Raw genomic sequence first — 26731 nt, 5'->3', positions numbered from 1 at the left:
AATGCCCAACTGGCGGAGAGAGTATGTTAATACGAAATACGAAAAAAGCGAAAGAAATATTTCGTTGGCAGCTCATACAAATTTTACTGGGCTGGCGGTTGTCGGTTACTGACCGTCCTCAAGGTTTTTCGTATTTTGCCCTTTATTTTTGCTGCGTTGACTGCGACTGCAGCAGTGACTTCGACTGCAGCAGCGACTGCAGTAGCGTCAACGATCGCAGAACTCAATTCCCTTCATTTAGAGCGCATTTTTTGTGGCCGCTGCCGTTGATGCAGTTCGTTGTTGCATTTTTGAACGTTTTTCGTAGCGCAAATTACAGCAAACACGCCATCGTCATCATCATCATCATCATCAGCTGTATCGTCGTCATTGCGGCAGTCATCATTATCGTGTTGCACTGTAATAACAACAGCAACAACGGGAGCTACAACATAATCAAGATGGCAGCCACTTGCAGCAGCAACAAACTGCAGCAGCAACTGCAGCAGCTACAAAAAAATTGACGAATATGCGATGCAGCAGCGCAAAAAAAAAACAAGAACAATTTTAAACCCGAATTCAATGCAAAACAAGCCAAGCGATAAAGAAGGCATACACTGAAAGAAAAAGAGGGAGTAGATATGTAAATAAATGAAATATCAATGAAATACTAAAAGATAATTGCAGTTATTTATTTGGCATGCAAATATATTTTAATATCAAGAAATAAGGATATGCTATTATTTCAAAGTGGTGATTATTTACCATTTTTAACAGGTTTTCTTTCAGTGTCCGAAAAAAAGCGTTGACTTTGACATAAAATATGAGATCGGCCACCGAGTGAAAAAGAGAGTGAGCCAGTTATAGCCGGCGATAAAAACTTTGTTTGGTCCTACGAGCCCTTCCCCTGCCATCTCTTTCTGTCCCCCAGCACTCCTCTCTTTCTAGCCAACTGGCTCGATCGCCATCCCTCTTCCCCCATTTTTTTTTTTTTTTCGACCTTATGTTCTAGGCGGACCAGTGAAGCATAGGTTTTAATTTATGTAGCACGCACATTTTCTGTTGTTCGGCATTTTTCTCACAATTTGTTTTGGCACTGAACTGCACCGGAATGGGGTGGCAAATGGGAGCGAAAGAGATGGTACTACCGGGTCCAAGAGAGACGGGAGATATATATGCATTTATATGGAGAACAGGGAATGCAATGCTATGCAATTAAATGAACAGGCCAAATCGGGTGGGGTGCCAGTAGCTTCAGCAGCAGCAGCCCAATGAAAAAAAAAGAGTCCGGCCGCTAAAAAAGCTCAACTGAATGGCAAAAAACCTTTTGCTAATGAGAAGTGGAACACTGCGAAGATAGAGCCAGGGGAAACAAAAAACAAAGCCCACCGAATAGCAGAAGAGTTGCGAAGCCTAAAAAATAGTTAGTTCTTTTGGGGTGAGAGAAAATTATGAGACCAGGTAGATGAACGCATAATTGCCAAGGAAACCCTGCACTTGAGAAGGGCGCTTGGGATGGTTAATTCGCTGGGAAAGTGAACCGAAAAATACCTGCCAGTTTTTGCAGAGCAATCATGAGAATATAATCTTGTAGTAAGTCCGAAAAATCTGGGGATATATTGCCCGTTAAGCCGTATTTATCGTTTCTAATCATAGTACTTTAAGTTTAACTACTGTATTAAATTGCGTTAAAACGGCTTTAAACAGCAAGAAATCCACATAATCATTTAAGCCATCAATTTGATTTGGACAATGTGTTTAGCTTGTTGCCACTAAACAGCGACCACACGACGTATACGCAATGAATAAATCATCAGCACACAAAATCTCTTTGCCCCACACAAACACACACACACACCCCCTTTGCACCTGCCAAATTGGCCAGACTAAAAGCCAAATGCACACAATTGACCCTGAACTGAATTCAGCAAAAACACTCAATTAAATCGCCCTGTTTTGTGGGTGTGCAGTGTGTGTGTGTGTGTACTAGGCCTACGGATGATGCGGCTGAAATTTGTATGCAAGTGCAGCATGCGGCATGCAGCAGATGCTCTCTAATCCAGTTGCCCCAATGCAACAGGTGGGTGGGTTGTTCTAGTTGTTGCTGTTGTTGCTGTTGTGGCAGTCCAACCAGTTAGCCGGCAAATTATTGTGTGAGTATGAGAGTGTTCTGTGTGGTGGTGAAACCGAAAGTGCTGTGCAATTTTCGATTTAGATGCCATAATCACTTTGACTGCCTTTGTTGCTGTTTGCTGCTGCCTGCGGTGTGTGTAAAATGAAATTAGTCTGCCATGGGCAACAGGTGCCTGTGCATGTGTCTGTGTCTGTGCCTCTGTCTCTGCCCCGATCCCCTAAGTGCCCCGTGTGGCGCCTAAGCTTTTGTGTTTGCATATGCTGTGCAGCACTTGACTCCTCCTGCCACAGCCACTGCCGCCCCGGGCTGCACCAAAATTCTGCCAAAAAGTTTTGAGTTGCCACAGAAACCACAGAGTCAGTCGCACACTCATGCACTGAAAAATGTCCTGTATGATTCAGTTTTAATTTTGCAAATTTATTGCACTTTAAACCAAACCATCCTCTAACCAACTTTTAGGAAATTGATATAGTTTCAGTAGGATATTTTAAAATACGTTTAAGACTTGTATACTTGGCTATTCTTATTTTTTCGCAGTGCACATGTAGCATGTGTGAGCCAACTTGTCTGCAAACCGCAGAATAATCTTCTCCCAGAGGACACTTAGCTTAACATCGATGTGTGTGTGCCTGGGCATTGTTTTGTGGCCAAAAATGGCTGTTAACGGATCGGGGCCTCAGGTGCCTTAAGTGTTGGTTTTGATGTCAGGAAGCGAGGCGCCAGAATTGAGGTATTTCCGTACATTCAAACGCCTAATGAAACGAGTGCAGGGATTGAGAAGCAAGCAGCTTAAGTTGCAAAAAACGTTTCTGTAAATTGAATTAAAATTTTTCTTAGTCACAGACTAAAACGAAATATGAAAATTACATTTTTGTTTCCGTCAGATATTTTTCCACATAGCTTACAGTTTTTTCCGCACTTTTTTCTAGATTATTTCTCATTTTTTCTACCATTTCATCATTTCAATTAGTGCAAATTCTGTTAGGAAATGCAAAAGTATTTTCCTCCTACTACCATCCATCTTCTCGCTAATTTTGTTTGGCTGGGTTCCTTTGGAATGTCGACTCTTAATTGAAATGGCTAATGAAATAAGCCCAGGTCGCTGCGATTTTACGCGTATTTTTTCGTGGATTATGCAATGCTGAAATCGGAGACGGCAATGTCCACACCGAAAACCAAGCTGAACTGCGGCAAACACAATACAAAACAGTTCATTGTCGTCTTTAGTTGTGGAACTTGCACTTCCTCGGACATCTCCCTCTAGCAAACTGCACACGAAAAAAAAGGAGGAAAAAGAGTGGAATGAAGAGGAAGGAGGATCTTGCTGCAATACAATGCAAAAGTTCTCAAGAAAATTCAGCAAAACAATTTGACAAAAAAGCGAAACGACAACAAATTCTGCCATCTTCGGCGATCCTCGTTGATGGACGTTGGCATTTTTAAATGAGTTGCGCGTTTTTTGTGCCGCTGCTGTCGCTGCTGCAGTTGCTGCTGCTGCTGCTGCCGTTGCAGTTGCAGCTGCACTTAACCACACACACACACACCGATCGGCCTCCATTTGTATTGGTGGGCCCGAGTGCCCTGCAACTTGAAACGCAATGCAAGAATTAAAAGCAAGTAAGCGCGAAACGTTGCTCTCAGTTCTATTCCCCCGAATGCCCCCGCTAAAAACCTTCCATGATAGACAGCCGCCGCAGCAGCAACAGCAACGTCAACCGACAAAAAAAGCGTAAAAAAGTAAAAAAAAAATAACACAAATAATAAAGAAAAGAAAAGCGCGTTTTGATGCATTTGAGGCACAGGGACAGAAACGCAGACCGCGACGCGATGGCACTGACCTTTCCTAATGCATCTCAAGTTGCACGCAGCAAGCGGTGTGCAGCAGAAGCAGCTGCTGAAATATCAGAGCTCCTCCAGAGATCGTCGTCCGATCGCAGGGAATGCGATGGATGATAACAACAAAAAATTGGGAATTTTCAGTGCGTGCTGTTATTGAGTTGAGAAAGTCGTGGCAACTTATCAGCGCCTCAAATTGCCCCATAATTGAATGGACTGCAATGCTGAAGGATGTCATCATCATAGCAACTCAGTAATAACATGAACTCGCCGAACGATATAAATAAATATCTTTGAGTAATTGAATATTAGCAGACCTATAAAATCAGTTTTATAATTCATAAATTAAGTACAATTAATTAACGTCTGGTGTGTATCTGATACAGCTAATACCGCCGTAAAATTATTATAAGCACGACAGCCACCGTACGCTATTTCGGTTTATGTTCTCACATTTGCATTTTGCTTAAATATTGTAATTAAATTAGAAAAATCTTACTCCAAGGTTGGCGGACAAAAAAGGTGGCAGACAGAGGGACAGACAAAGTCAAGCAATCAACGATATAAATAATAACGACAATAAAAAAAGCTGAAAAACAAAACCACTGGCTAAATAGGAGAACCAGTTATTGTAACTGTTGACCGTTGTTTGTAGTTGTTGTGCGGTCATTTGGCTATTTTGATTGGGACAACTTCCAGTTTTAAGTGCGCAAAATAGCCCAGAGGCCCAGAGAGACCCCTGCTAACCATATATAATATAATATATACCATATAAACCATATAGTTACCAAGCCGATACTTTGATCAACTGATTTCTCTAGGCGCAAATGGGGATTGGTTTGCACTTTGGCACTTAACTAATTGCCGCCGCTTTGGCAATTCTGGATACTTGGGGGCCCGAGCAGGGCAATTATTCAAATGCAAACGGAAAATTTTACGCTGGCAACCTAAACAGCCAACAACGAGCACACGAACCCGAAATTAGTGCTCTTTCGGTGTTTCGGTGTGTGCAACAAGTGGAGTCACGAAAAATGTACGAGTCGAGTGGCCCTCCAGTGGCACTCGAGTTGAGCAGCGATAAATTCACGTTTCCTGCCACATGTCCGTGCCACAGGAGCCACGACTGGTCTGGTCTGGTTGGGTCTGCTTGCTCCTCCATTTCCCACATCCCCCCCACACATCCGTGCTCCATGGGTGTGAAATCTAACGGAAGTGGCCACCCCATTTCCGGTCCAAAAATTGAGCAACAGGAGCAACACTAGCAGCAACAGCAGCAACAGCGGCAGCTGCAGTTAAAGTCGTCCGATTTGATAAGGCCTCATCGCTAGGCCATTTGGCCATATCAAAGCATTGGCATTAGGGTCAAGAGCAATAAAGTGGCCATAACATAAACACACTAACGATTCGGACATTTATCAAGCCGAAAAACAAGTTAGCCAACTAGCCAGGCCAGACAAACTCAAAGCCAGGGGCAAGAGCAATTCAATGGCTACGGCTACGACTATGGCTAAAACCGAAAAAAAAAAGAAAATAAACACTAGTAATACCAGTAAAACTCAAATAAACTTGTCTTGGACCCTGGCTCGCTTAGGAGCGACCTTAGCACGGCGTTGCAGTTGCGAATGGAAATGGAAATCACGGCCTGTGGCAGCAAATGGCAAATGTGTGTTACTGTAACTGCAACGCCGCGTGGCTTCCTTCCTGTTGCGGTTGCCGCGGGCCAAGTGGCTGCATCTGTTGCTCCCACTGCCGATGTGACAGCCAACCAAGTGCCAATGGTGCCAAATAGATGTGGTAAGGCGATTTGGATGTACTGGAAAGTTCAGGAGAAGCAGCCAGATCTTCAGACCTAAACAACATAAATCACATTGAAATAGGATAAAATATTTTTATTTACTAGGCGCAAGATATGGGGCAATACTTGATACCCTTATTATAAAAAAATACAATTTAATAATATCTAATAACTTGACATTGTAGTTAATCAAAAGCTGTTCAAATCAGAATTAGTCATATTGCTTGTCGGTGGACCTGATTCATATTCGACATGCATCATTCCGAACTTTGTAAGGGAATCCGCAGCCGTATTCCATATTCCATATACCCAATGGCACCTTGGACACCCAAGCCTACGCGCCAAAAACAAATGCGAACAGATACACCGAAATAAATAAAGAACGACACGTAGCTCGACAGTAATAAAAAACAGCGAAAAACAAACAAAATGTTATGCTCTCATAAACATTGCAAACAAATCTAAAGTTCGAGGTTGATGCGACGAGCAAACAGAGACGGTGAGATACAAAAAAAAATCGGCGTGCAAAAAATGAAAGAAAAAACACCGAAAACAAAACGCAGTGCTATAAAATTTAGGCGCACTGCGATGCACAGTGGTACATATGTATTAAAAAATTAAATCCTTAATAATAAATAAATCTTAGGAATAAGAGTGGAACTTATAAGTTAGGTTCCACAGTACTTGTAGAATATTAAAAAAATGTTTAGTATTAATAAACTAACTTATATGAATGACAAACCCTTACAATCTTTTGCTTATGTTTCATTTAAATAAAATTGTTAAGGATTACATTATTATTTAGTGATCGAATTCCACTGTGCGGCGGCGGCTCAGATGGCAAATAGCAAATGGCAAAATTGGAAACCGATGGAAACCTCGACTTGCGTTATGAATGCATGCCGAAATGGAGGCCAAGCGCAGCCAAAACTAAATAGAAATAACAAAGCAAAGCCAATAGCAAATAGCAATAGAGCCGACAACAACAGCAAAAACATTTTGCGTATGCAGCCAAGCGTTGCATTTTCGGCTTTTTCGGGGGAGGGGCCACCCAGAGGGGCGGGCCAGAGTTGCCAGACTGCGCCCGAAAAAAAAGATAGAAAACAAACGAAATTACGTATACGTAATGTGCAGGCTTTTCGGTGTCAAGGTTGACGGTTTTCGTTGCCAGCTAGCTCCAAAGCAAAATGCATGCACAAAAATTGTGATATTTCATTTACTCATAAATATGTGTGAGCTTTTGTGCGGGGCGTCAACAATTTCCGCATTTTACTTTTGCAAAGTTCTGTGAAGTAATTAATAAAACATTTAAACGCGGTGAGCTCTCTACCCTAAAGAGATTAAAGGCATGTTCGATATATGATTTTAGATGAACTATTGATAATATAATAATAAATTTTAAAACCTTTCGCCATCTGATTTATTGCCATAAACAATTGCAGTGACATTTTTAAATAATTAAAGAATTTGCAAGAATTTTAAGACCTCCAGGAAGAGTACAATCAACAACAAAAACAAGAACCAACAACAAATCACACGAAACTGAGTACAACAATTTAATTGAATTTATCAGCGCACAAATTAATTGCACCCCCTGCCCCTCCCGCAAGCCAACCTACTTGCCCAGCATATAAATAAATGCAAATTGGGTATTTAAAATAAAACAACAAAAACCGAGCACAATTGATGACGTTGTTGTAGCTCAATAAATATAGAAAATGCATAAATAAAATATTAGGCAGTGGGACGATGGGGTGGATGGGGTATATGGTTATATACACATATACACAGCATGCAAAAATCTTTTGCAGCTGCACTGCAAAAACAACAAGAATACGGCAAAAACGAGTGAGCACAAAAAAAAATTGCAAACTTAACAACGGATAGAAAACAAGATTTCAAGGTAAAGAACGCAATCGAACTTGACGTACTTGAACAAAATTTATAACAACAACGCTGAGAGGCAACAGCAACAATGCCGTGTAACTCCAACAACGTTAAGAAGAATTGGCAACGTTTTGGCCCAAAACATTGAGCAGCAAAGTGCCGCAATTGAAGTTTTCGTTTGGTTTCTTTTTCTTCATTTTGCAGATACAGATACTTTGGAGTTTTCAGCACTCTGCCAGTTGTCGAATCGAATAAATGTTCACTGAGAACCGAAGATGTTGGCGGGTTGCATTGAAGGGGGAGGAAAATCGATTGTGGTCAGTCAATCTGGGAAATCGAAAAAAGGAGGGCGGAAAGTGTGGTTAAAGACAGACTCTTCAATGTTAAATGGTACTTAAAACATATTTTTTGATTTCTTTAAAAAGACTGCATTGCATTCTTAAAAAAAGCAGTTATACTGCAGTTCTTAATTAACCTGAATAGCAACTAATAACTGAAAAAATAACTGAAGTTGTAATTAAAACTGGGCATAATTTTTCCAGACGATCGCTGCTCATTTCCGGTCAGAAATCGAAGGAAATCTTTAGCAAATTACCCTTGCTGGCACCTTTCATCAAAACCATTTGCTTGTGCCCGTGTTGACACTTGATTTCTCAATTTGCAATTTGTTGTGAGCACTGTTAGAGAACCATTTAGCAGACAAAAGATTTAATCAATCAGGCCGAGCCGCTGCATTAAGAGGTCCCCAAGTCTAACTGTGCGGTGGCAATCTGTCAACGGCTCAAATCAAAGTCAATCAAAACAGCAACAATAACTGTCACAAATTAACAGGCCAAGTCAGAACGGAAAAGACCAGGCCGGGCCACAGATTTCAGTATTCTGATTGGGGCCAACAAATAGGCATTTATATATCTATACAAACATATTTGTTTGCCCGACTTTTATGCTAAACCGTTGGCAGGAACCAAACAACTAAGTGGCCAACAACAACGGTCCAAACAAATTTAATTGAAAATCAGAGCAAAATCATTTGAAGAACAAAAGCCACAGCCATGGGAATCCGATGGATGGATGGATGAAGTTTGCCAGATGATGAAGAGCTGAGACAATGATTAACACCAAAGCCAAGGCGAACTGAAGGCCCAAGTCAATGAACAGCTGAATGGAAAAGCGGCTAGCAAAGGGTGATGAATACACGGCGAGAAAAGCTAACAAACAATTATAAAAATAACTATTTCTTTCCAATAGAAAACCAACTTTTTAAAGCCATCGTACTATATCACATATCACCGACAAAGGTTGGAATAAGTCTATATAATTTTTTTTAGTCCTAGTTACATGATAAATATTTTTTATTAGGTGAACTTCGCAGGTTGCTGCCACGTTGAGATGAGGCAAGAAACAGAAGGCCAACTATTATCATTCTGAAAAGATATGAGCCATGGCGAGCGCTGAAAAAGTTTGGATTGGGGCAGGGCAGCAATTCGCTGCTGCAGGGGATTTCATGTTGCAAGTTCAGCGGCAGCACCATCAGCAGCAACAAAACACCGAGTGTTGCACACCTGTTGCCGGCATTTTGCATGCAACTGGTTGGGTCGCTCCCCCTTTTCTCAGCCCCCTTTCCCCCGCCCTCTGACTAGCAGATGCTGATGATGGGCAGCAATTGCAATTTGGCTTATGAAAATTTTCATGGGGTTAAAGTTGCCGCTCTGGGAATGATGAACCGATTTGCCACACACACTGAAACCCACTGAAAAACACGCACTCAAACCATAATCACAGCCATGGTTCTAGGCTTGATTTACTGCTGTGTGAGTAACTCAATTAAATTGCCATTAGGGCATACAGCTCAATCAGAATCGACTGCAAGACAAGAACCACTCAATCCGGCCCAGAGTTACCCCTTTTCGAGTCACTCACTCAAGGCGAAACTCACTCAAGAAGTGCTGGAGAAACTCACCACAGCCAAGTTATGTTCGTTCGTTTTACCCCTTCTTGTAAGCACCGAAAACAGAGCAAGTTTTGTAATTATCCCTACGATATCTGAATTTTCTTAGAGTTTCTGCATGAATTTATAAACAGCTTCGTAACGACAACAACACTGCGAAAAAAACAAGTTCGCAGCGAATCGACAATGGAAAAGGGGCAACAACAGCGAGGAAAAACTCCTTTATAATCAGATGACACCTATTTGGCATTGAAGCATTTGATTGCCATATTTATGCAAGATAAAAAAGGCAACGGCGACAAGATTAACCACAGTCTTCTAACAGCAACAAACGCCGCAACCGGTTTCGGATCAAAGGTAAACCCGAATTCCGGCCCAATTCCAACCCTTTCGGATCCCCCCAAAAAAAAGTTAAATAAAAAAACTCAAAAACTGCAGTGGCAAGAGGCTGCAACAAAAAAAAAATGGGCAGGCAGTAGATGCATCGCCAAGGGTAAATGCAAAAACAAAAAAGCCAGCGATTGCGAAATTCGAGCAGGAGGCTGCATCTTAAAAATGCATTTTTCCATTGGATGCAGCAGAAAAGGGAGAACTCAAGGCCTTCCTTGATGGGCAATTTTTGGTGGCCCGACATTTGATATGTCATAAAACCATCGGCAAAAAGAAAGGCTTAACATCCTGCTGATAACATTGCTTTTTAATACGCTTTTCAATGTGCATTTCAGCATGATGTTATGAAAATTAAAAAGAAATAATAAATATATATACTATAATATTTAATGACCATTTTTCTCAATGGTATAATAGTATTAGCTAAACTAATAACACCATAACACTGGATTTTATGATTTATACCCCTAATGATTGTAGTTAGCCAACACTTCTTCTCCCGCTTCTATCGCTAAAAAAAAACCCCGCACTTTCCCGATCTCCCCGACTATCTTCCAGAATCACTTCCGTTCTCAGATGCTGCGAAATTTACGGTTCTGATCTAATTCGCAGCAGACGATGGTCGGCAGTGGCAGCCAATTGCTGTTGGCCAAGGAAGTAAACTGATTTGAAGCGCGGCGAGGAACCAAAAACAGGAAACTGTTGTTAAATTGTAGCTGGCTCATTAAAGCAGCTGCCTCCTGCCTCGTAGCTACGCAGCTTCAGATACAGATACAATCGCAGATACAAATGCGTTCTAGATGACTTTTGGCGGATGTGCACATTCAGGCTGAATATTATTATGACGATTTCGAAATTAAATGTCACTGAGCCGTGCTTTATTGTACGACTGGGATATAGAACCGTATATATATGAATATGCCACCTAACCCCGACAGTTGTCATCGGCTTAAAAAAAAACAGGCGGAGAAAGGGGGTGAAATTATGTGTGCGCGAAATTACTTTTGTATTATACAGTGTGTGCGTGCCAAGAGCCCGAGGCGAATCCACAGCATCCACCGAGGATTGAGGATCTCAGGGATCTGAGGAGCCTGCCCCCTTGGTGGACCTATTTTAACCCCGGCAACAGCAACAAATCACAATAGCTTGGTATAACAAATAATCCACGATTCTGGGTGCCAGAGTGTCGGTGTCATGTTGTTAAACAAAGTGCGTAGCCTATGCCTGCAAGCGGGGAATTTTTATTAAAAAATAATCACACATTTATGCGAGGGCAAAGCCGCAAATCAGCGAAATATCAATTGTCCACAAAGGATGACTTGAAGATGCACTTCCTAAGAGACATAAAACTGATCTAGTAAATCCAATAACACACGCTTTTGAAATGCATTCGATTTATTTGAAAAACTTAAATCAACTTTTTAAAGGATATTCACAGAAAGTCAGAGTATTGTTCATAAATGAATAAAAACCCAACCAAACGAGTTGCCGCCAGTGTTTTGTGTGCCACAATTGAGCGAGAAAAATTTCTAACAATACCCTGTACTATTTGCTCATTATGAAAATGTACGCGATATTATAATACCAATTTTCTAAACTCGAACTGTCAATTTCTATGGATACCAAAGCACACTTGTCATCGCCCAATAAACAGACTGCATTGCGATTGTGTCAACATTGAGTGATTGTTCTGGTATTAATATCAAAATACTAAGCGTGGCGTTTGTCTTTTCATGAAAACTCTGAATTGGAATGAGATAGGGATAGATAAAGCTCAAAATGATTGCATTTGGGGCCCATTGTGGTTTCATTAGGGCGTTAAGCTCGCAGTACTTTCTTTACTACCCGTTATTCGTGAGGTTTTATAATTTGAAACTCCCCTGCGGAAATGCCACCATAAAAAATAACTTGCACAACAAGAACCCAACCCAATTGCATCCAACGTTTTCCTAACCTATCCCATAAAACCCAGACCCAAACCCAAACCCATGCCCATGCCCAGAGCTAAACCCAAACCGAATGCGTGTCCAGGTCCCAAGTTGGAATAGCCCATACCCTCGCTTTTTCGTTCGCTGCATTTTGTTTTGTGTTAGATAACCAGCGAAAGGGGAAGTCTATGGCCTGACCCTAATGGGGTTGTTTAATAATAATAATACGGCGTGGAAGATGCGAGGGGGCAGATCAATAAGCCCATTGCGAGAATAGGGCCAATGGAAGAGGCCGCGTTGTTAACCCCTTAAGCTTTCAAATTAGTGAATGCAAAAAGTGCGTAAGAAGCGGGACACATCCCCATATACATGAAGCTCTACATACATATTTTCCGACTGGTCATTGGCCTCAAAAAACCCGCAGAAGAAGAAGAAGAAGCAGAAGCAGAAGCACAGGAATCGGAAGTAGGGAAAATGGGAAGTTGGGGGCGTAGAATAAATCCAGCCAAACAACTTGTGAGCTCAATGTGTGTGTGTGAGAGATTTTTTTCGAATGAAATTTTCAAAACGAAATTAAAATTTTACGCATTTGCAGCACTCACGCACACACACACACACACACTAGCCCACCCGCAGGATACAGTCATGCGAATGTGGAGTACTCCTTTGGTCATAACTCAACTGGCACACACATTTACGTAATTAAGGCCTACCCAAAAGCACTTCAGACTTTGCCCAACCCCAATCCAAGTCCCAATTCCGAATCCAATCCAAGTCTAGCGTTCTCCGGTTGTTAAACTACGGGACTTTGGCCCACTCCTCCTCCATTATATATTGGCAACACCAATGCCCAAGCCCCATGAATGCCGACCTGCCAATCAAATTGTGCTGCCATACAAATTGTTTACTGCATTTTTGATTCCATTTTTTTTTTCTTTATTTTGTTTTTTTGCCACGCCATCATCGACCCATCGGCCAAATAACTTTCGATGCCCACTTTTTTTGTATTTACGCATAGCAGCCGTGCGTGTGGTTCTGCTTCTGGAGCTGCTCCTCGAGCCTTTTGCTCAATTAGAGCTCTTCATATCGAGCGGTCAGCAATTAAACCATTTTCCAAGCCATTTAAACCTATCCCGAAACGAATTGTAATTGAATGTTGCTCCCCCGCCCACAACCCCGACGACTTCAAAACAGATTTCCTGTGGCAGGTGCATGTTATTCCTTCTTTTTTTTCGCAGATAGACAGGTACATCTACCTTCTACTTGCAACTTGACCTAGACCAAAGCCGCTTACGTTGACGCGTCAAGTTTTGTCAGGGCTAATACCAAACTAACGATGGCTTTTTGACATTTCCTTTTGCTATTTTTTACTATTTTTGCAGTAGTTGTTGTTTTTTTTGTCACCAGAAATTGTGCGGCTTCATTGGATTGCCTTTTGGCCATTTGGAGTTGGAATCGGGTCTTACTACCAGAAATTGAGTTGGATTTATGCATGTAAAGCCGGAAAGCAGAAGTTGGACCAGGGGGAGGGCTATAAAAATGTGTTTACGGGATTGCTAGAAAAGGGGTATTCAGCTAGGTGAGTTTTAATCTTTTAATGTTGTAAATACACATTCAAGTGCATTTCGTTAAAAATAACGTATACGCAATGTGACAAATGGGAAAAAACCTAATTACCGAGGTAGTTACAAGTTACTAAGTACCAAACTAAACAAGTACGATTCCTAATAGAAATGCCTCCCTGAAAACCCATTTTCAAGCCCTAATGCTCCTGTGATCTGTCAAAAAAAAAAAAACCGAAAACCCACAGAGTCACGGCCAAGGCCTTTGATCGAGCGCCATGAAGAGAGTCATCAGAGCTGCAAAAACATCAACCACAACTGCAGCGAATAATGCGCCATAGGAAATCCCGATGGCTGCAGTTGCATCCAGGGGCTGAGGGGGTTCACCCAAGGGGCCAGAGACACTCAAAGGCTACGCTCTAAAATGACGCCTGTCCCTGTTTCGTTTCTCAACTTCATTTTTTTTCTGTGCTTTGGGTAACATAATCGGTCACTGACTTGGCATTTGGCGTGGTAATTCGAGAACTCTTTGCACCTCGACCATTGCGGGTGGTCAGGGCGGAAGAAAGGGGTATGTGTAGGGACGGCAGGGATGGGGCGTTCAGAACGGCAGCGGATCTCCAACCAGAACAGATCAGATCTGATGCGATCCGTGCAAGTCCGGTACAGTCGTCCTACCGCAATCAAATCGAAATTGCGCCGAAAACCAAAGGCCAGGCCACAAACAACGATTTATCACTTTTTAGGGACACTCGAACAACGAATTCTGTGTACTCTATGTTTGATGTTATTCCATAGCATGTTTTTTGTATATGATATATTTATATTTAAACAATTTTCTAAAGTTTGGAATAGCACAAACAATATTTACAGCACCTATATTTAAATACAAGTAATTACAACATTACTTAATCCATCCTCTAAAAACTATCATTATATGGTCGTTCCAATTGTGCCATATCTTCTATATCCTGCCATCTACTTGTACAATTTTCAATAATTCACCATGTCAGTATTAACATAAAAATCATGCTGTGATGCCCGACAACTTGCAGGGTAGGATTTTCAGAACAAGAACTCGAACCGGAGGAAGCACAATTTCGGTTTCATTTGGTGATTTCGGTACGTTGGCCAAAGCAGAGCCAGCGGTGATGGAAAGAGACAGGTATCGAATGGCAGAAAGAGACGGGCACAATCGGCGACCGGCTGCAAGCAGGCTTCACTTTCGTGCTAAATTATATCATCGTCGTCTCCAAATTGCACACACACACACAGAACGGGAGGGGTGGTGTGTGCTGGAGTGGGGGGATCACGGGGTTTTCGGGGGCTAAATGCGATATAGGGGAGCCGACACTCGAAGCGGCAACAAGTTTGCCACAGGCCCATGCCGCCTCTTACCCCTCCCCACACAGAAAACAATTTCGCTGATCGATTTCTTGGAGTTTTATTGCCAAATAAAATAGATCGTAAAGAATGGGGCTTATACTGTATATTTTTCCTTGCTAAGATATTAAACCATAGTGACGCATCTTATACAACTTTAATTTTAAAAAAATATACCTTTTTTTTGTACTTTCACTAATTGATATTTTTTTGTATTTGTTTTAGTACATTAATTTAGGAAGTTTGTCAAGTAGATATATTTTTTCCATGTGTTCCTCAATCGTCGTTTTTGGGCGCACTCACATTTTGTCGCTGCCTTCTTCTCTGGCTCTTGTTCTTCCCTCCCCCTTGCAATTCTTCCCCCACCCCTACCAGAGGCGATCCCCCCGCCCCATCGCTACACGTCGCCTGGCATATTCGTCAATTTTTGTGCGCATGCAATTTACGCAGCGCAGCGAAGGAACTGCAAAAACCAAACTGAACCGCAGAATACGAAAAACCTTGAGTACGGTCAGTGACCAGAAAAAATGCATAAACATTTTTGTTCTCTTCCCTTTCTTCTTTGGGCAGAAGTCGGTGGCGGGATCGCAACGGATCGCAACGGATCGGATCGGATCGGAGGTGTACGGATTCGGGGGGCAGGAGCAGGGTCCACTGGCAGCGCGTAGTCTTCGTAGTCGCTGCTGCAACCAGTCAATTGCAAATTTTCGGAAATTCTGCAAGGACTGGCGGGGGGGCTGAAGAAGCCAGCGAGGCACGTACGATCGGACGGATGGGCTCCCCATTCCCAATCCATTCCACCGAATATGCATACCTAGCAGTTGGAGATACCAAGGGCATATACCTGTTGATCACAAGACATTATTTGATTATACTAACATTAGGACTGTATGAAAATATATGTATGACAAGTTCTATAACTTAAAATATGTATATAGACATTACTTAAGGTGCCTAAACTATTCAAGGACTTTAATATAACCTAATTTGTTTTATTTGATAATATTTAAGAGATTATATTATGATTTTGATAAACTAAAAACTGCTTATAAAATTGCATAATTTTTTATACTTATAAAGGCACCCTCTTTATATTTTTCTTAAGTATTTGTTATTTTACCAACTACTGCGTATCGGTTAGTCGCCATCATGTTAGACTCTCCTTTTTGGCTGGTGTGGGCCCGTCTGGAGGGGCTGCCTCTTAATGGCCAGCGTATTTTTGGCAGACGCTACGCACACACATTTGGGGGCTATATGGGGTACTATATAATCGTGTGTGCTGCTGGATGTTTGAGCATTCCTGGCAGCGCAGCCCCAGCCGGTTTGGCTCAGCACTTTGATGTGGAGAGCCCATGGGAGCGGGGGAAGTGGAGGTGCTAGGGGAAGGGAGACAGCAATAAGTCTGTCGATCCAGTGCCATAATTTTTGTTTATTTTTTGTTTTGCTCTGCAATTTTTTCGGGCTCCCCCTTTTTGCATTTTGTATTTAGTGTTTTTGCTGGCCGTTGTTCTGCTCTTTTCAATTATCAAGGACAAATGTGCGTTGAACTTGATCTCGCTTTTCATTGCCGCGACTCCTGCATCGCTGCTCTTGATCCCATTTCGATCGCATTTCATGCAGATGCAGATACTTTTGCCCTTGCAGTTCCTGCAGATACTTTGGCTTTTGTTTACATCGGGCCAATTTTAAATTTAGATCTCCGTCTGCTGCGGCTGCTGCTCCTGGTGGCCCCCACCGAAAAAGTCGTCATAAAATTCGTTGCTTTAGCGCTCTGCAAATGCTGATTAGGATCCAGATAGGAGCTCAGCCGGCAATTAAGAACTCTAATTTATCTGCCACACCAAGCCAATTCTGTCTCAGGCCATAAGAAAGCCAACAAATGGGCTGGCGAATTTGATTCCACCGTCATTTTAGCCATGATTTGAGCAGCTTGTCCGAAAATACTACCCGCCATTTGGGGGGACTCATAAAAATGCATGGGCCTGCCAGCTCCCATATCCCAGGTGTGCTCCATTCACAGACAGAACGTCTGACAGAACCTGCAGTGGAACCCAGAACCAAGCCAGCCCAAACCAACGCGATGCAGTGCATTGCATCCGAAGCCAGTCGAGTTGGAGCTGCAAGGTGGATTAAGTTGTTATGTTGGGCATTAGCAAAGGTGTTGCTGATGCAGGCAGCTCTTATGGTTACCCTACTAAATCGAGTCTATTAGTTATCATAAAAGGGTAGTCTAGATATTGTATGGCTTTGAATTGCAAGAGCATGGCTTGTTATTGCTTGTAAAATTTCACAACATTTCGTTATGCAAAATAATAAAATAATAATATCCAAGGCTTGAAGATATTGAGTAGAGCATCTGAAGAGTTGACCTTCTTAAAAATCGCAAGATTTTGGCCTGTCTGCAACTCCATGCTTGTTGGCACTTTGTTGCTGAATGGGATTGTGGCATGCCACAGGTGAGTGCTAGATGGCAAATTGTTTTGATAGCCAGAAAATCAAGGAGAAAATTCAACAAAATTCCGAAAAAAAAGAGAGAAGCATTTAGCTGAAAAAGCAAGAGTTCCAAACCTAGCCAAATCCGAATCCGCAAGCAGCGACTGATGCAACTAATGGTGTGTCCTAAGTCATTAGGGATAGCATGAGCGGTTTCTTCTCGTTCTTGGCCATGCGGCTGCAACATTAATGGGCACAATAGAATGCCTGGCATTCATCAACCCTATAAGCCAACTCATCAGCAACAATTTTTGTAGCATTTTTAAGTTAATTTACCCAACAGGAAAAACATTCGAGATTCCTGTCGCCATCTCAGTCTCCATAGCCATCGCCATCTTCATATCCATCTCCATCTCCGTTTCCATCTTCATCAGCGTTTCTAGTGTCTAACTAAAAATCTTCCTCTGCATTCGATCATTTATGGCATTTTATTTGGCGCGTCAGCAAATGTTGCTAAGCAATTTATTTATGACATTTTTTTTTGTATTTGTTGCCGCCAGTTGTTGCCACTGCTGTTTAAATGCTGCGCGCCACATTTGCCAACTCGGGATCGTGCGGCAATGTGTGGCACACACAAAGTAAAGAAACTGGCCGCATGACGCGTCCAAAACGCGCGACAACTCAAATCTTGTAATAGCCGCAGCCACAACATGACAAGAGACTCAAGTTCCATATTCATTAGTTAAGATAAAAGAAAAAAAGACACAGAGGAACGAGGTACAACTACAGTAAGAGCCATGATCATCAGGTAACTAAATGTGGCTAATGACTGCCAAGGTGTCTTGGCTAAAATACCCTCGATTCGCGAGCCCAACTGATCAGCCTGCAGAGGAATCACAATCAAAACTGGCCCCTTTGCTTGCGCAAATTGAATCTATTTTCTATCACATTTTATGATCTTTAAATTTAAAATACCCTGGCGGAAGGGAATGGGAACAGGAAGACCGATGGGTTGAAAAACATCGAAATCAGGTGGGGAAAGAAAAATAGTAGCGAAAAATCAAGCTGGTTCAACATTGAGTTGGACAAGTGAAGGAAAAACCTGATTTTTCCTTTCGGCCCAGCAGCAGAAACATCGCTGCCAGGGGGGCCGGATATGGCCAAATTGCTAGGGTTCCCGGCCGCCGGTAATTGGCATTGCCAATGCCATCCAACAAAAAACAAAAAAAATGAAGCCAAGACGACAGCAATAGCCACAAAAACAAATGCAAGGAAAACGACAATTTTTTCTGCAGTTTTTAGCAAAAATAAATATGAGACCATCGTTCTGGACCTCAAGCTGCTCTAAGGTCTCTCGCTCTTTGGGCCCTGGCTTTTGTTGTAGTATTTTATGGCTTAAATACACTTTCTAAAGGTCAATTTCGATTGGTAGCGACAAATAATTGGGCAAAATATAAAAGCCTTTGTACTATTTCACTTTGACTAATGAATGTCTTCGTTATATTTCGAACTAACTGAAAATGGTAGCATTTAGTAGGAGCTGTAAAATGATACTCTAATCTTGAAAACATAGTTTATTTTTATGTCTGAAGAGAAGGGTATTTGTCATTCAGTCTTTTAAGTAGGCTGGCATTTTTTCAGCACTTTTTTAGGCAGCGACAAACGCCAGGGAAGACAGATGTGCGACATTGCAATTTGTTACAGTTGCAGTTGCATTAACGGCCGAAGTGGCAAGAGGGGAGGCTGCGTTTTAGCCAGGGTCTGCGTTTTCGAGGCAGGGTCTGGAACTCTGAGTCGGAATAGGAGTCGGAGTTTGAGGCTTGGGAAGAGCTGGGAGCAGCGGCAATAGCAACCTAAATATTTTAATGCCCCGGCCACATTGATGGTTCGCTTTTTGCTGATGATGTTGCTGCTGTTGCTTCTGCTGCCTCTGTGGCAATTAACATTTTTTGCGTGCACAAATATTTTTCGACTTGGGAGAAAGAAGGCAGTTGCAGCGGCAGATGCACATGAAATTCACAACAGAAGCTGCTGCTGCTGCTGCAGCAGTTGCATGAAACTCAAACAAATTAAACCTAAGGTGAGTACAACAAAAACAAGGCATAGAAAAATGAAAAATACATGCCAGCCAACTGAAAAAACAGCAACAATTGACTCTGGCCCGGCTGAAAACGTAACGAAATATGTTAAAATGCAACCAAGTGAGTAAATTGTGCGCAGCAACTGGGAGAAAGGGGGTGGTGTTTGGGGCGGTTGGGGGTTTGGCTATGCTGCTTTTGTAGCCCATAAGCTCACCCACTCAGACACACACACACACACTCGCACGCACACACTCAGGCACTTCATAAACTAAGCAAATTATTATTTAAAAGCCCACCAGAGGGAGTGGGGGGGGGGGGTGTCTGAGCCTTGGGTTCGGCTTTGGGCTGCACTTGTACAAAAATTATGCACAAATTGTTTTAATTACGCGCTGCCGCAATTTGCGGCACATTCTGGACGAGGGAGCGGTGCGGTAGGTGTTGCGGTACGAAGCATCAGCTAACTTTGGGAAAATTTTTGCCAAATTGCATTCGGTTTCACGATTTTTTGTTCGCCCTTTTTTCGTTGCCCAGATTAGCTTCACTTGGCCACAAGTGGGCTAAATAGGGCTACCAAAAGGGGAGATGGCATGTTTTTTAGGCTCTTAAATATTTTTAAGCATTTCAACAGAGCGGTAAAATAATGCGAATATCTATATTAAATTGGAAAATATAATTAATTTCTTTAAAAAGAGAATGAAATCAGTCATCCATAAGTATATAAATGTTAATTGGCCTAAAAGTAGGCAAGCGATTCTTTGAACACATCGAATTTTTAGGTAAGTGCAATATATTTTGAAGTAATCTGAGGAATATTGCATTAATATTCTATAATTCCCCTTTATAGAGTATCCGTGGAGCAACTGCATCTTCACAGAATCTTCCCCGAAGCCCTGGTTTGTTAGCCTACTGTTGTTGTTTTTTTCTGTTCTATTCATATTATTTTTAATTATATGTAGCTACATAGAAAAATGCTCAAGTTCGGCATAGAACACGAAGTGGGTAACCAAGGGGGGGTTGGGGATCGAGATGTAGATATAGATGGAAGCCAACGGCGAAATGGGACCCACCCATTTGATGGTACCGCTGCTCAACCCACCTGCACTGTCCTACAAGTGCCTTAAAAATATTTCACTTTACATTTTTTGCGTGCGAATGCTGAGGGTGGAGGGGGTGGCACATTGACTGGGTGGTAGCGGTGGAGGTGGGGTTTATGTAGCGAACGGTAGCGCCAAGATACACAGACAATGTTGCTTGCCGCTGAGGCCTGATAATTACCAGGTTGTTGTTGCAACGTACCCCTGCCCCTGCTGCCACTAAATTTATGCTGCCTTCGCATGCACACTCAGGTGCAGGGGTGTGTGTGTGTGTGTGAGTGTTTGGTGGGTATAGAAGTCAAGTCAATCTTTAGACTGTTTTTACATAATTATAACAACGAGCTGCCTCCACCGATGATGCTTCTTCAGCTGGCATTTTATTGTTTTCGCTTCTCGTAACCCTTTTTTCAGTTTTTTTTTTTTGTTGCCTCTGCCGCTACTGTTGCGGCAATTTAAATGCCTAAACAATAATTTGTGCATAATTCTGGACTGGGCTTATTGTTTTTGGTTAATGCATGTGCCCAACGGGCCAGCCCAGTCATGCCAAGTCGCGATCTCTGCCAGCTGGCAATTACGTTATGCAAATCTTTTCGGGCCAATTAGGGCACTTCCCCCTTTAGACTGGCTTGCCCAAGGATCTTCAGCTCCATTGGCATTGCCTTAACTAAGACAAAAGCCACAATATCCGTTTTCCATTAGAGGCCGCCATACATTTTGTACATATTTTACGCACTTTACGCAGCGATTTTGGCCCTAAACTAAAAGATGGATGGAATGGCAATGCTATTCGTACAAATGGGCGCTGGTTTCCGGTTTCCGGTGCCGAGATATGGTCGAAAATTTACGGCCTAAGTCGTAAGGGCCTCGAGAAGTATATATTCGCGGAACCTTCAATTTCCTGGATGCACGCACAAAAATCCTGCAAGGTACAGTTGTGCTGTGGGCGCTTGACTATACATGGTTTTCTGCCGCCCACCCAAGGATTTTCCCTATTTTCCGCCACCATCATCGATGGGTGAGTGAAAAATATCGATAAACTGCACTCGTAGCCCGCCCACAAATCCCAAACTGCGTGCATTTTATTTATTTATGTATATTATAAATTTTACATACACATCATTACGTTGGGTCGGAGTGACTGCGTTAACTCTTTTTATGCGGTGGGGTGGTTGGTTGCGGGGTGCCAATTTACGCACAATGAAGAAAGTTTTGTGGGCGTTACACCGAGGGCTCCATGGGCGAGTTGGGCGATAGGGGATTGCCGTGGGGTTTACCTGGTAATTTTTAGCTTCCGTTTGCTGTTGCTTATTTGGGCATGACTGAACGTCCGCTGACGCCCACCCACCCACTTCAGCCCACTCCAAATAAGTCAGTCCGTTTGTCAGGTGGACTGGTGGACTGGAGGACTGGAGGACTGGTGGACAGGCGGACTCCCCTCAGGTGTGCATGCGTGAAAATTTTTCCACCACATCGATTACTTTACGCAAATTAGTGCGTAGATATTTTGCAAAAATGTTCTATAAATAATTCATGTACAGTTCAGTTTGATGTGCACGTAATCGGCGTAATACGAGTTGACTTGGACCCCTGCCAGGACCTAAAGGACCTAAATGGTCCTTCGGCTGGAGATGGTGAATGGGTGGTCGGCGAACACACACTCACATTGTCGCTTCATTTAATCTAAACGCTTAATTTAGCAAATTTATGCAATTTTCATGTCACTATCGAGGGTCAAACACGCATTTCTATATACATACGCAGTTCTTAAAGGATATGAGAGCTTTTAGACTTGAATCATTTCGAGTAAAATCTTGTTTATGTTATTTATATTTTATTTATTTATTAAATTGGTGTACAAAACTCGTTAATGCAATAGGCGTTAGGATTAGTCACAGATTTTAAGGTAAACCGCTAATCGTATCCCTGTGGAGTGGGAAGGCCATAAAAGCTTACATTCTTGATATCGTAGAGCTGTTTCAGATACTTAAGAACTTCATCTGTTCGCCACTCCGAGTCATTTGACCGGCAAGTGGGGCAATTCTCCGCGCTGGGGAACTGAATCTTCGGGAACTTGGGATCTTCCGTGGAGTCACCAGCAATGCGTGCATTGACTTCGTTGTGGGCTGCCCACAGCCAGAGGATCTCCTCGTCATGGGTTTTCACCGAAGTCAGGTTACGACGAATGGCCATCTGCTGAAAGTGCTCAGAGCAATCCGTGCAGCCGAAGAAGTACTTGGCGAATCCATGGAAGGTTTTCAGTATTGAGCCCTCCTCAAAGTAATTTGGTGGCTTAGCTGCCTCCACGGTCAAATGGTGAAACAGTGTCCACATGGAGCAGGTGAAGCTTCGCAGTAAGGGACGTGATCCAATGCAGCCAACGTATCGCCTTGCCTTGAAGACCCTTCGACCCTTCTCTAGTGAATCAACCAAATCGCCAAAGTCGGCTCCCTTTAAACTCTGCTGCGAGCTCAACGAGTTGTCCAGATCCGTCAGCAATAACTTTCCGTCCTTGTTCAATGGATTTAGGTATCTGAAAATCTTAATAATATTTTTAAGAGCATTCAGGCTATTACCCTCCAAAAGGACCCATTTACGAAGCTCAATGTGCAGCAGTTTATCGATTGCCTGCTCCAAGTCGGCACGATAGACCTGCAGTGGTGGCGTAAGGACTTTAGTTAGGATCGCTTGATTTTGGTGATCCAGGAACTCAGTAAAGTTGGGGGCTGCAGCGATGGGTAGTGGTGGATCTGGCTGAATATTGAGGTTCCTAAGGAAGTCTCCAATAGTGTTGGCATACGCTTCACTGGAGTCCGACGATGGTGTAAGATACTGGGCGGTTCCATTTCTATCAACTATAGCCAGTTTTTGATCGTCGGGACTCAGTCCAAATTCCTCAAATATCTGGGAATTTTCGATTATCCTCACCGATAGCACTTTGAATGGCAGCAGTTCTAGCAGCGTGTCCCTGCCGATCTTTGAATTTTCTGGCTGGAGGACAAGAGCCAGAAATTGTATCGGATTTTCCGCATCTTCATTTTGGAAAATTTCATTGTCCTTTGCTTTTAGGAGACGAAAGTTTGGCTGGCCGGGTCCATACTCATTTTGGGATACCAATTCGGCCAGTGTTGAGCTAATGAACATGGGATCTTGGCCTGGGATTACCGCTCCTAGAACATCATCGTTCTTCCTCATGTCGGGACCAAAGAATCGCAATGACGGCGTCTGGCGGATATTGAATTCCCTGCAGAGTTGAGCATTTCTCTCCTGGGCACAATCTACGGCATAGATCCGGAGAATTCTTCGCCACTTGTAGAGGTCGCGGGAAAGGGTCTTAAAGACCGGTGCGAAGCGATGACAGTCACCGCAGAAGCTGTTGAGGAACTGGACCAGCTTGCTGTTCTTCAAGTTGAGAGCCGGCCTGAGCGATTCGATATCCAGCATAATCACATTGTCTGTATCGCTATAGAGACTCGCCTCGTTCGCCGACTTTCTGGCATTAAGCCGGGCCAGCACATCAGCAGGGGAGATGAGAAGCAGGCCATAAAGAAGCGTCTTGAGTAGCCGAATCATTTCCACACTGTGCTCACAAGTCAAATGAGCCACTTCAACTGATTCAATAGCAAGGGCTCTTTGGTAATTATAGCCACATTTGGATTCGCCCTGCTCCGGTTGTTAAGTCTCCCCCACCATACCCCAAATCTCTCTCTCAAAACAGGTTTTCTTAATTTTGTGACTCGCTATTCTATCCAGGCACACCCAAAAGAATTCACGAATTTCATATATATTTTAAGTGGTGTGTATATATCGGAAAAAATTCAAGTTAAAATTGCTTCATAAGCATAATAATAATAACAATTACTTCACTAAATATGTTTTTTTTTTTGGTTTACAATTATTTGCTTTTCTTGAATGTCGTTCTTCATCGCCGCTTAAATAACTTAAATCATATACGCGTTTTAGGTATTTAAGCACCTCATCTCTATCAAATTCACCTGAATCTGTACTATAGCAGTCCGGGCAATGCTTTCGCTCCGGAAACTGGACTTTGGGAAACCGTGGGTCCCCCGAGGCGTCTCCAGCTAGTTTTTCATTCACCTCGTTATGGGCCTCCCACAACCATAGGATCTCCTCGTCATGGGACTTAACTTTCGCAATATCCCTACGCTTCGCCAGCTTTATGAAGTACATGGAACTATCTTTGCAGTCGTAAAAGAACTTGGCAAGTCCGTAAAGTCCAATTGTCACGGAGCTGGGCGGGTATACCTTCATCTGGGCCGCCAAGACGGTGATGTAATGGAACAGTGTCCACAAGGAGCAGCTAAACCGTCGAGTATGCGGCGTAGAGCCCAAGCAGCCGACGTATTGTTGTTCCGCAAAGATGGGATCCAACCTGGTTTGCAGATCATCCACTACATTCCGGAACTCCTCTCCCGTAATTTCAGTGACCTCAAATAGGTGATTCACTAGGCTGTTCAGCATTCGCCTTCCGTCTCTGTTTAGAACATTGAAGCGGCGAAACAAGCGAATTATATGACGAAGAGCCTTAAATTTGAAGCCACTTATAAAAGCCGTTTTCGGGATCTCAACATGCAACAACTGGTAGATGGCTTGCTCCAAGTCGGCTTGAAAGAGCACCTTGGTTGAGTTCTGCACATAGTCCACAATAAAAGCATCGTGTCCCTCCGAAAGGTTATATTCGGGTTCTGCTGGTGGCAATGTGGGCATACTTGTGTGCCCATTTTGATGCAGAAGCCCAGCAACGCTTTCCACGTAAGCAGAGCTACTTCCACCGACAGGCTTGATTAGTTGGGCTTTACCAGATTTATCTAGAAGGGCTACCATTTGTTTACACGGCTTCAGTCCGAAGTTGGCGAACATTTCTGCATCCTTGATAATCCGCACTCCCACTTCCGGATACGGAAGCATGTTGAGAATCGTTTCTATTCCAATATCGACTGGATGGACCAGAAAAATGTATGATACCTTGTTGTCGAACTGTGCGAAGATATCATTCAGCTTGTTATCTGGCTCTATGGGATCAAAGATGGGCTTCACACCTTTGCTTTCACTGTAGTCGTTTCCGGACAGACTTTCGATGAGCTGGTCGACGATTTCAGATGGAATTTTTGTTTCAATATCTGTGCCAGTTCCGTGACGTATCCTTTGAAATTTGGAGGGAAAATAGCGAATTGTAGGCGTCTGTGTTATGCGAAAATCTCGACACAATTCCACATTTTCCAAACGGGCACAGTCAACCGCATATATCCGGAGTACCCGGTTCCACTTCTGCAGATCGACAGCCATTTTTCTAAACGTTTTTGCAAATCTCCTGCAGTTTCCACAGTAGCTGTTCAGGAACTGCACCAACTTTCCCACGGCTGGTTCAACTAGCATCTTTTCCAAACTGGCACCGACCACAACATGAACATTGTCCTCCTTCGAATACAGAGGTGGCTCTTCATCAAGACATCTCTTCTGAGAATGTCCTTCCTGTATAAGCAGGATAAGGATAATGTACGGTAAATACGGTACCCTGAAAAGCCAAACCATTTTAACTCAAGACCGATGATAATATGCACTTTCTCTCTCCACATGGCTTAATTACAAAATCAACTTATCTCATTAGCTTCGCCATTTATTATATTGTGTAAATAATTACTAATCTTATTATATGCTACAGCTCTCATGAAATTGTAAAATATAAATAAATAAAGTATATGTAACTGGCAGGTAATCTGGAGAATCTGATATATTTTATATTTGCTAACAAATCATAAGTTTTCAGTTTTAACGCAGCAAATGAATTAGCTACGTGTTGGATTTTTAAAACTTCAAACTCTTCTTTTTTAATTAGTTTATAATAATTTATTTAACAGTACAAAAATATTTCCCAAAGTATCATCTCGAAAGCATCTCACTTGATGTTTGTAAATTCCCTTATCCTTTTAATATCCTGAATAACCCTCCAACTAATTAGATCTAAGTGACTCTAAACGACCCCAATGGGTTTTCAATTATCAAAACACATTCAAATGCGGAAATACCAGCAGTATGTTGGCCAAAAACAACCGCAAGGACAAGAGCCGAATAAAACGAGCTCGGGTATTTCGCACATCGTGTTACACCACAAACACACACACACATATGCAACAAGTTGGCCAGAGCAACAAGTTTTGGTAATAGTTAACATCAAAAGTGGCCAAAATATCAGATGCACAATGTGCCAAACTTTGCGGCTTGTCTGTCTCATTTACATGGAGAATCCTGCTAACCGCAGTTGA

The 26731-nt window shown here is 42.6% G+C and overlaps 2 protein-coding genes across 2 annotated transcripts; both read right to left on the bottom strand.

The window, feature by feature from the left end:
• Positions 1-22270: 22270 nt before the first annotated feature.
• Positions 22271-24074, bottom strand: LOC6729031 (sulfhydryl oxidase 1). Its single transcript, XM_002104316.4, has one exon. It carries the CDS (start codon positions 24018-24020, stop codon positions 22362-22364), a length of 1659 nt encoding a protein of 552 aa, XP_002104352.1. The 5' UTR covers positions 24021-24074; the 3' UTR covers positions 22271-22361.
• Positions 24075-24230: 156 nt separating this feature from the next.
• LOC6729030 (sulfhydryl oxidase 1) lies at positions 24231-26029 on the bottom strand. Its single transcript, XM_002104315.4, has one exon. It carries the CDS (start codon positions 25998-26000, stop codon positions 24306-24308), a length of 1695 nt encoding a protein of 564 aa, XP_002104351.1. The 5' UTR covers positions 26001-26029; the 3' UTR covers positions 24231-24305.
• Positions 26030-26731: the final 702 nt, after the last annotated feature.

Source organism: Drosophila simulans, chromosome 3R (genome assembly GCF_016746395.2).
Source record: "Drosophila simulans strain w501 chromosome 3R, Prin_Dsim_3.1, whole genome shotgun sequence".
Lineage (NCBI taxonomy): Eukaryota > Metazoa > Arthropoda > Insecta > Diptera > Drosophilidae > Drosophila > Drosophila simulans.
The sequence above is the reverse complement of the archived record's forward strand: the minus strand, read 5'-3'. Positions and strand labels throughout refer to the sequence as shown.

Coding starts and splice junctions, on each gene's coding strand:
- LOC6729030 (XM_002104315.4), bottom strand. CDS start 26,000: ATGGTTTGGCTTTTCAGGGTACCGTATTTACCGTACATTATCCTTATC.
- LOC6729031 (XM_002104316.4), bottom strand. CDS start 24,020: ATGATTCGGCTACTCAAGACGCTTCTTTATGGCCTGCTTCTCATCTCC.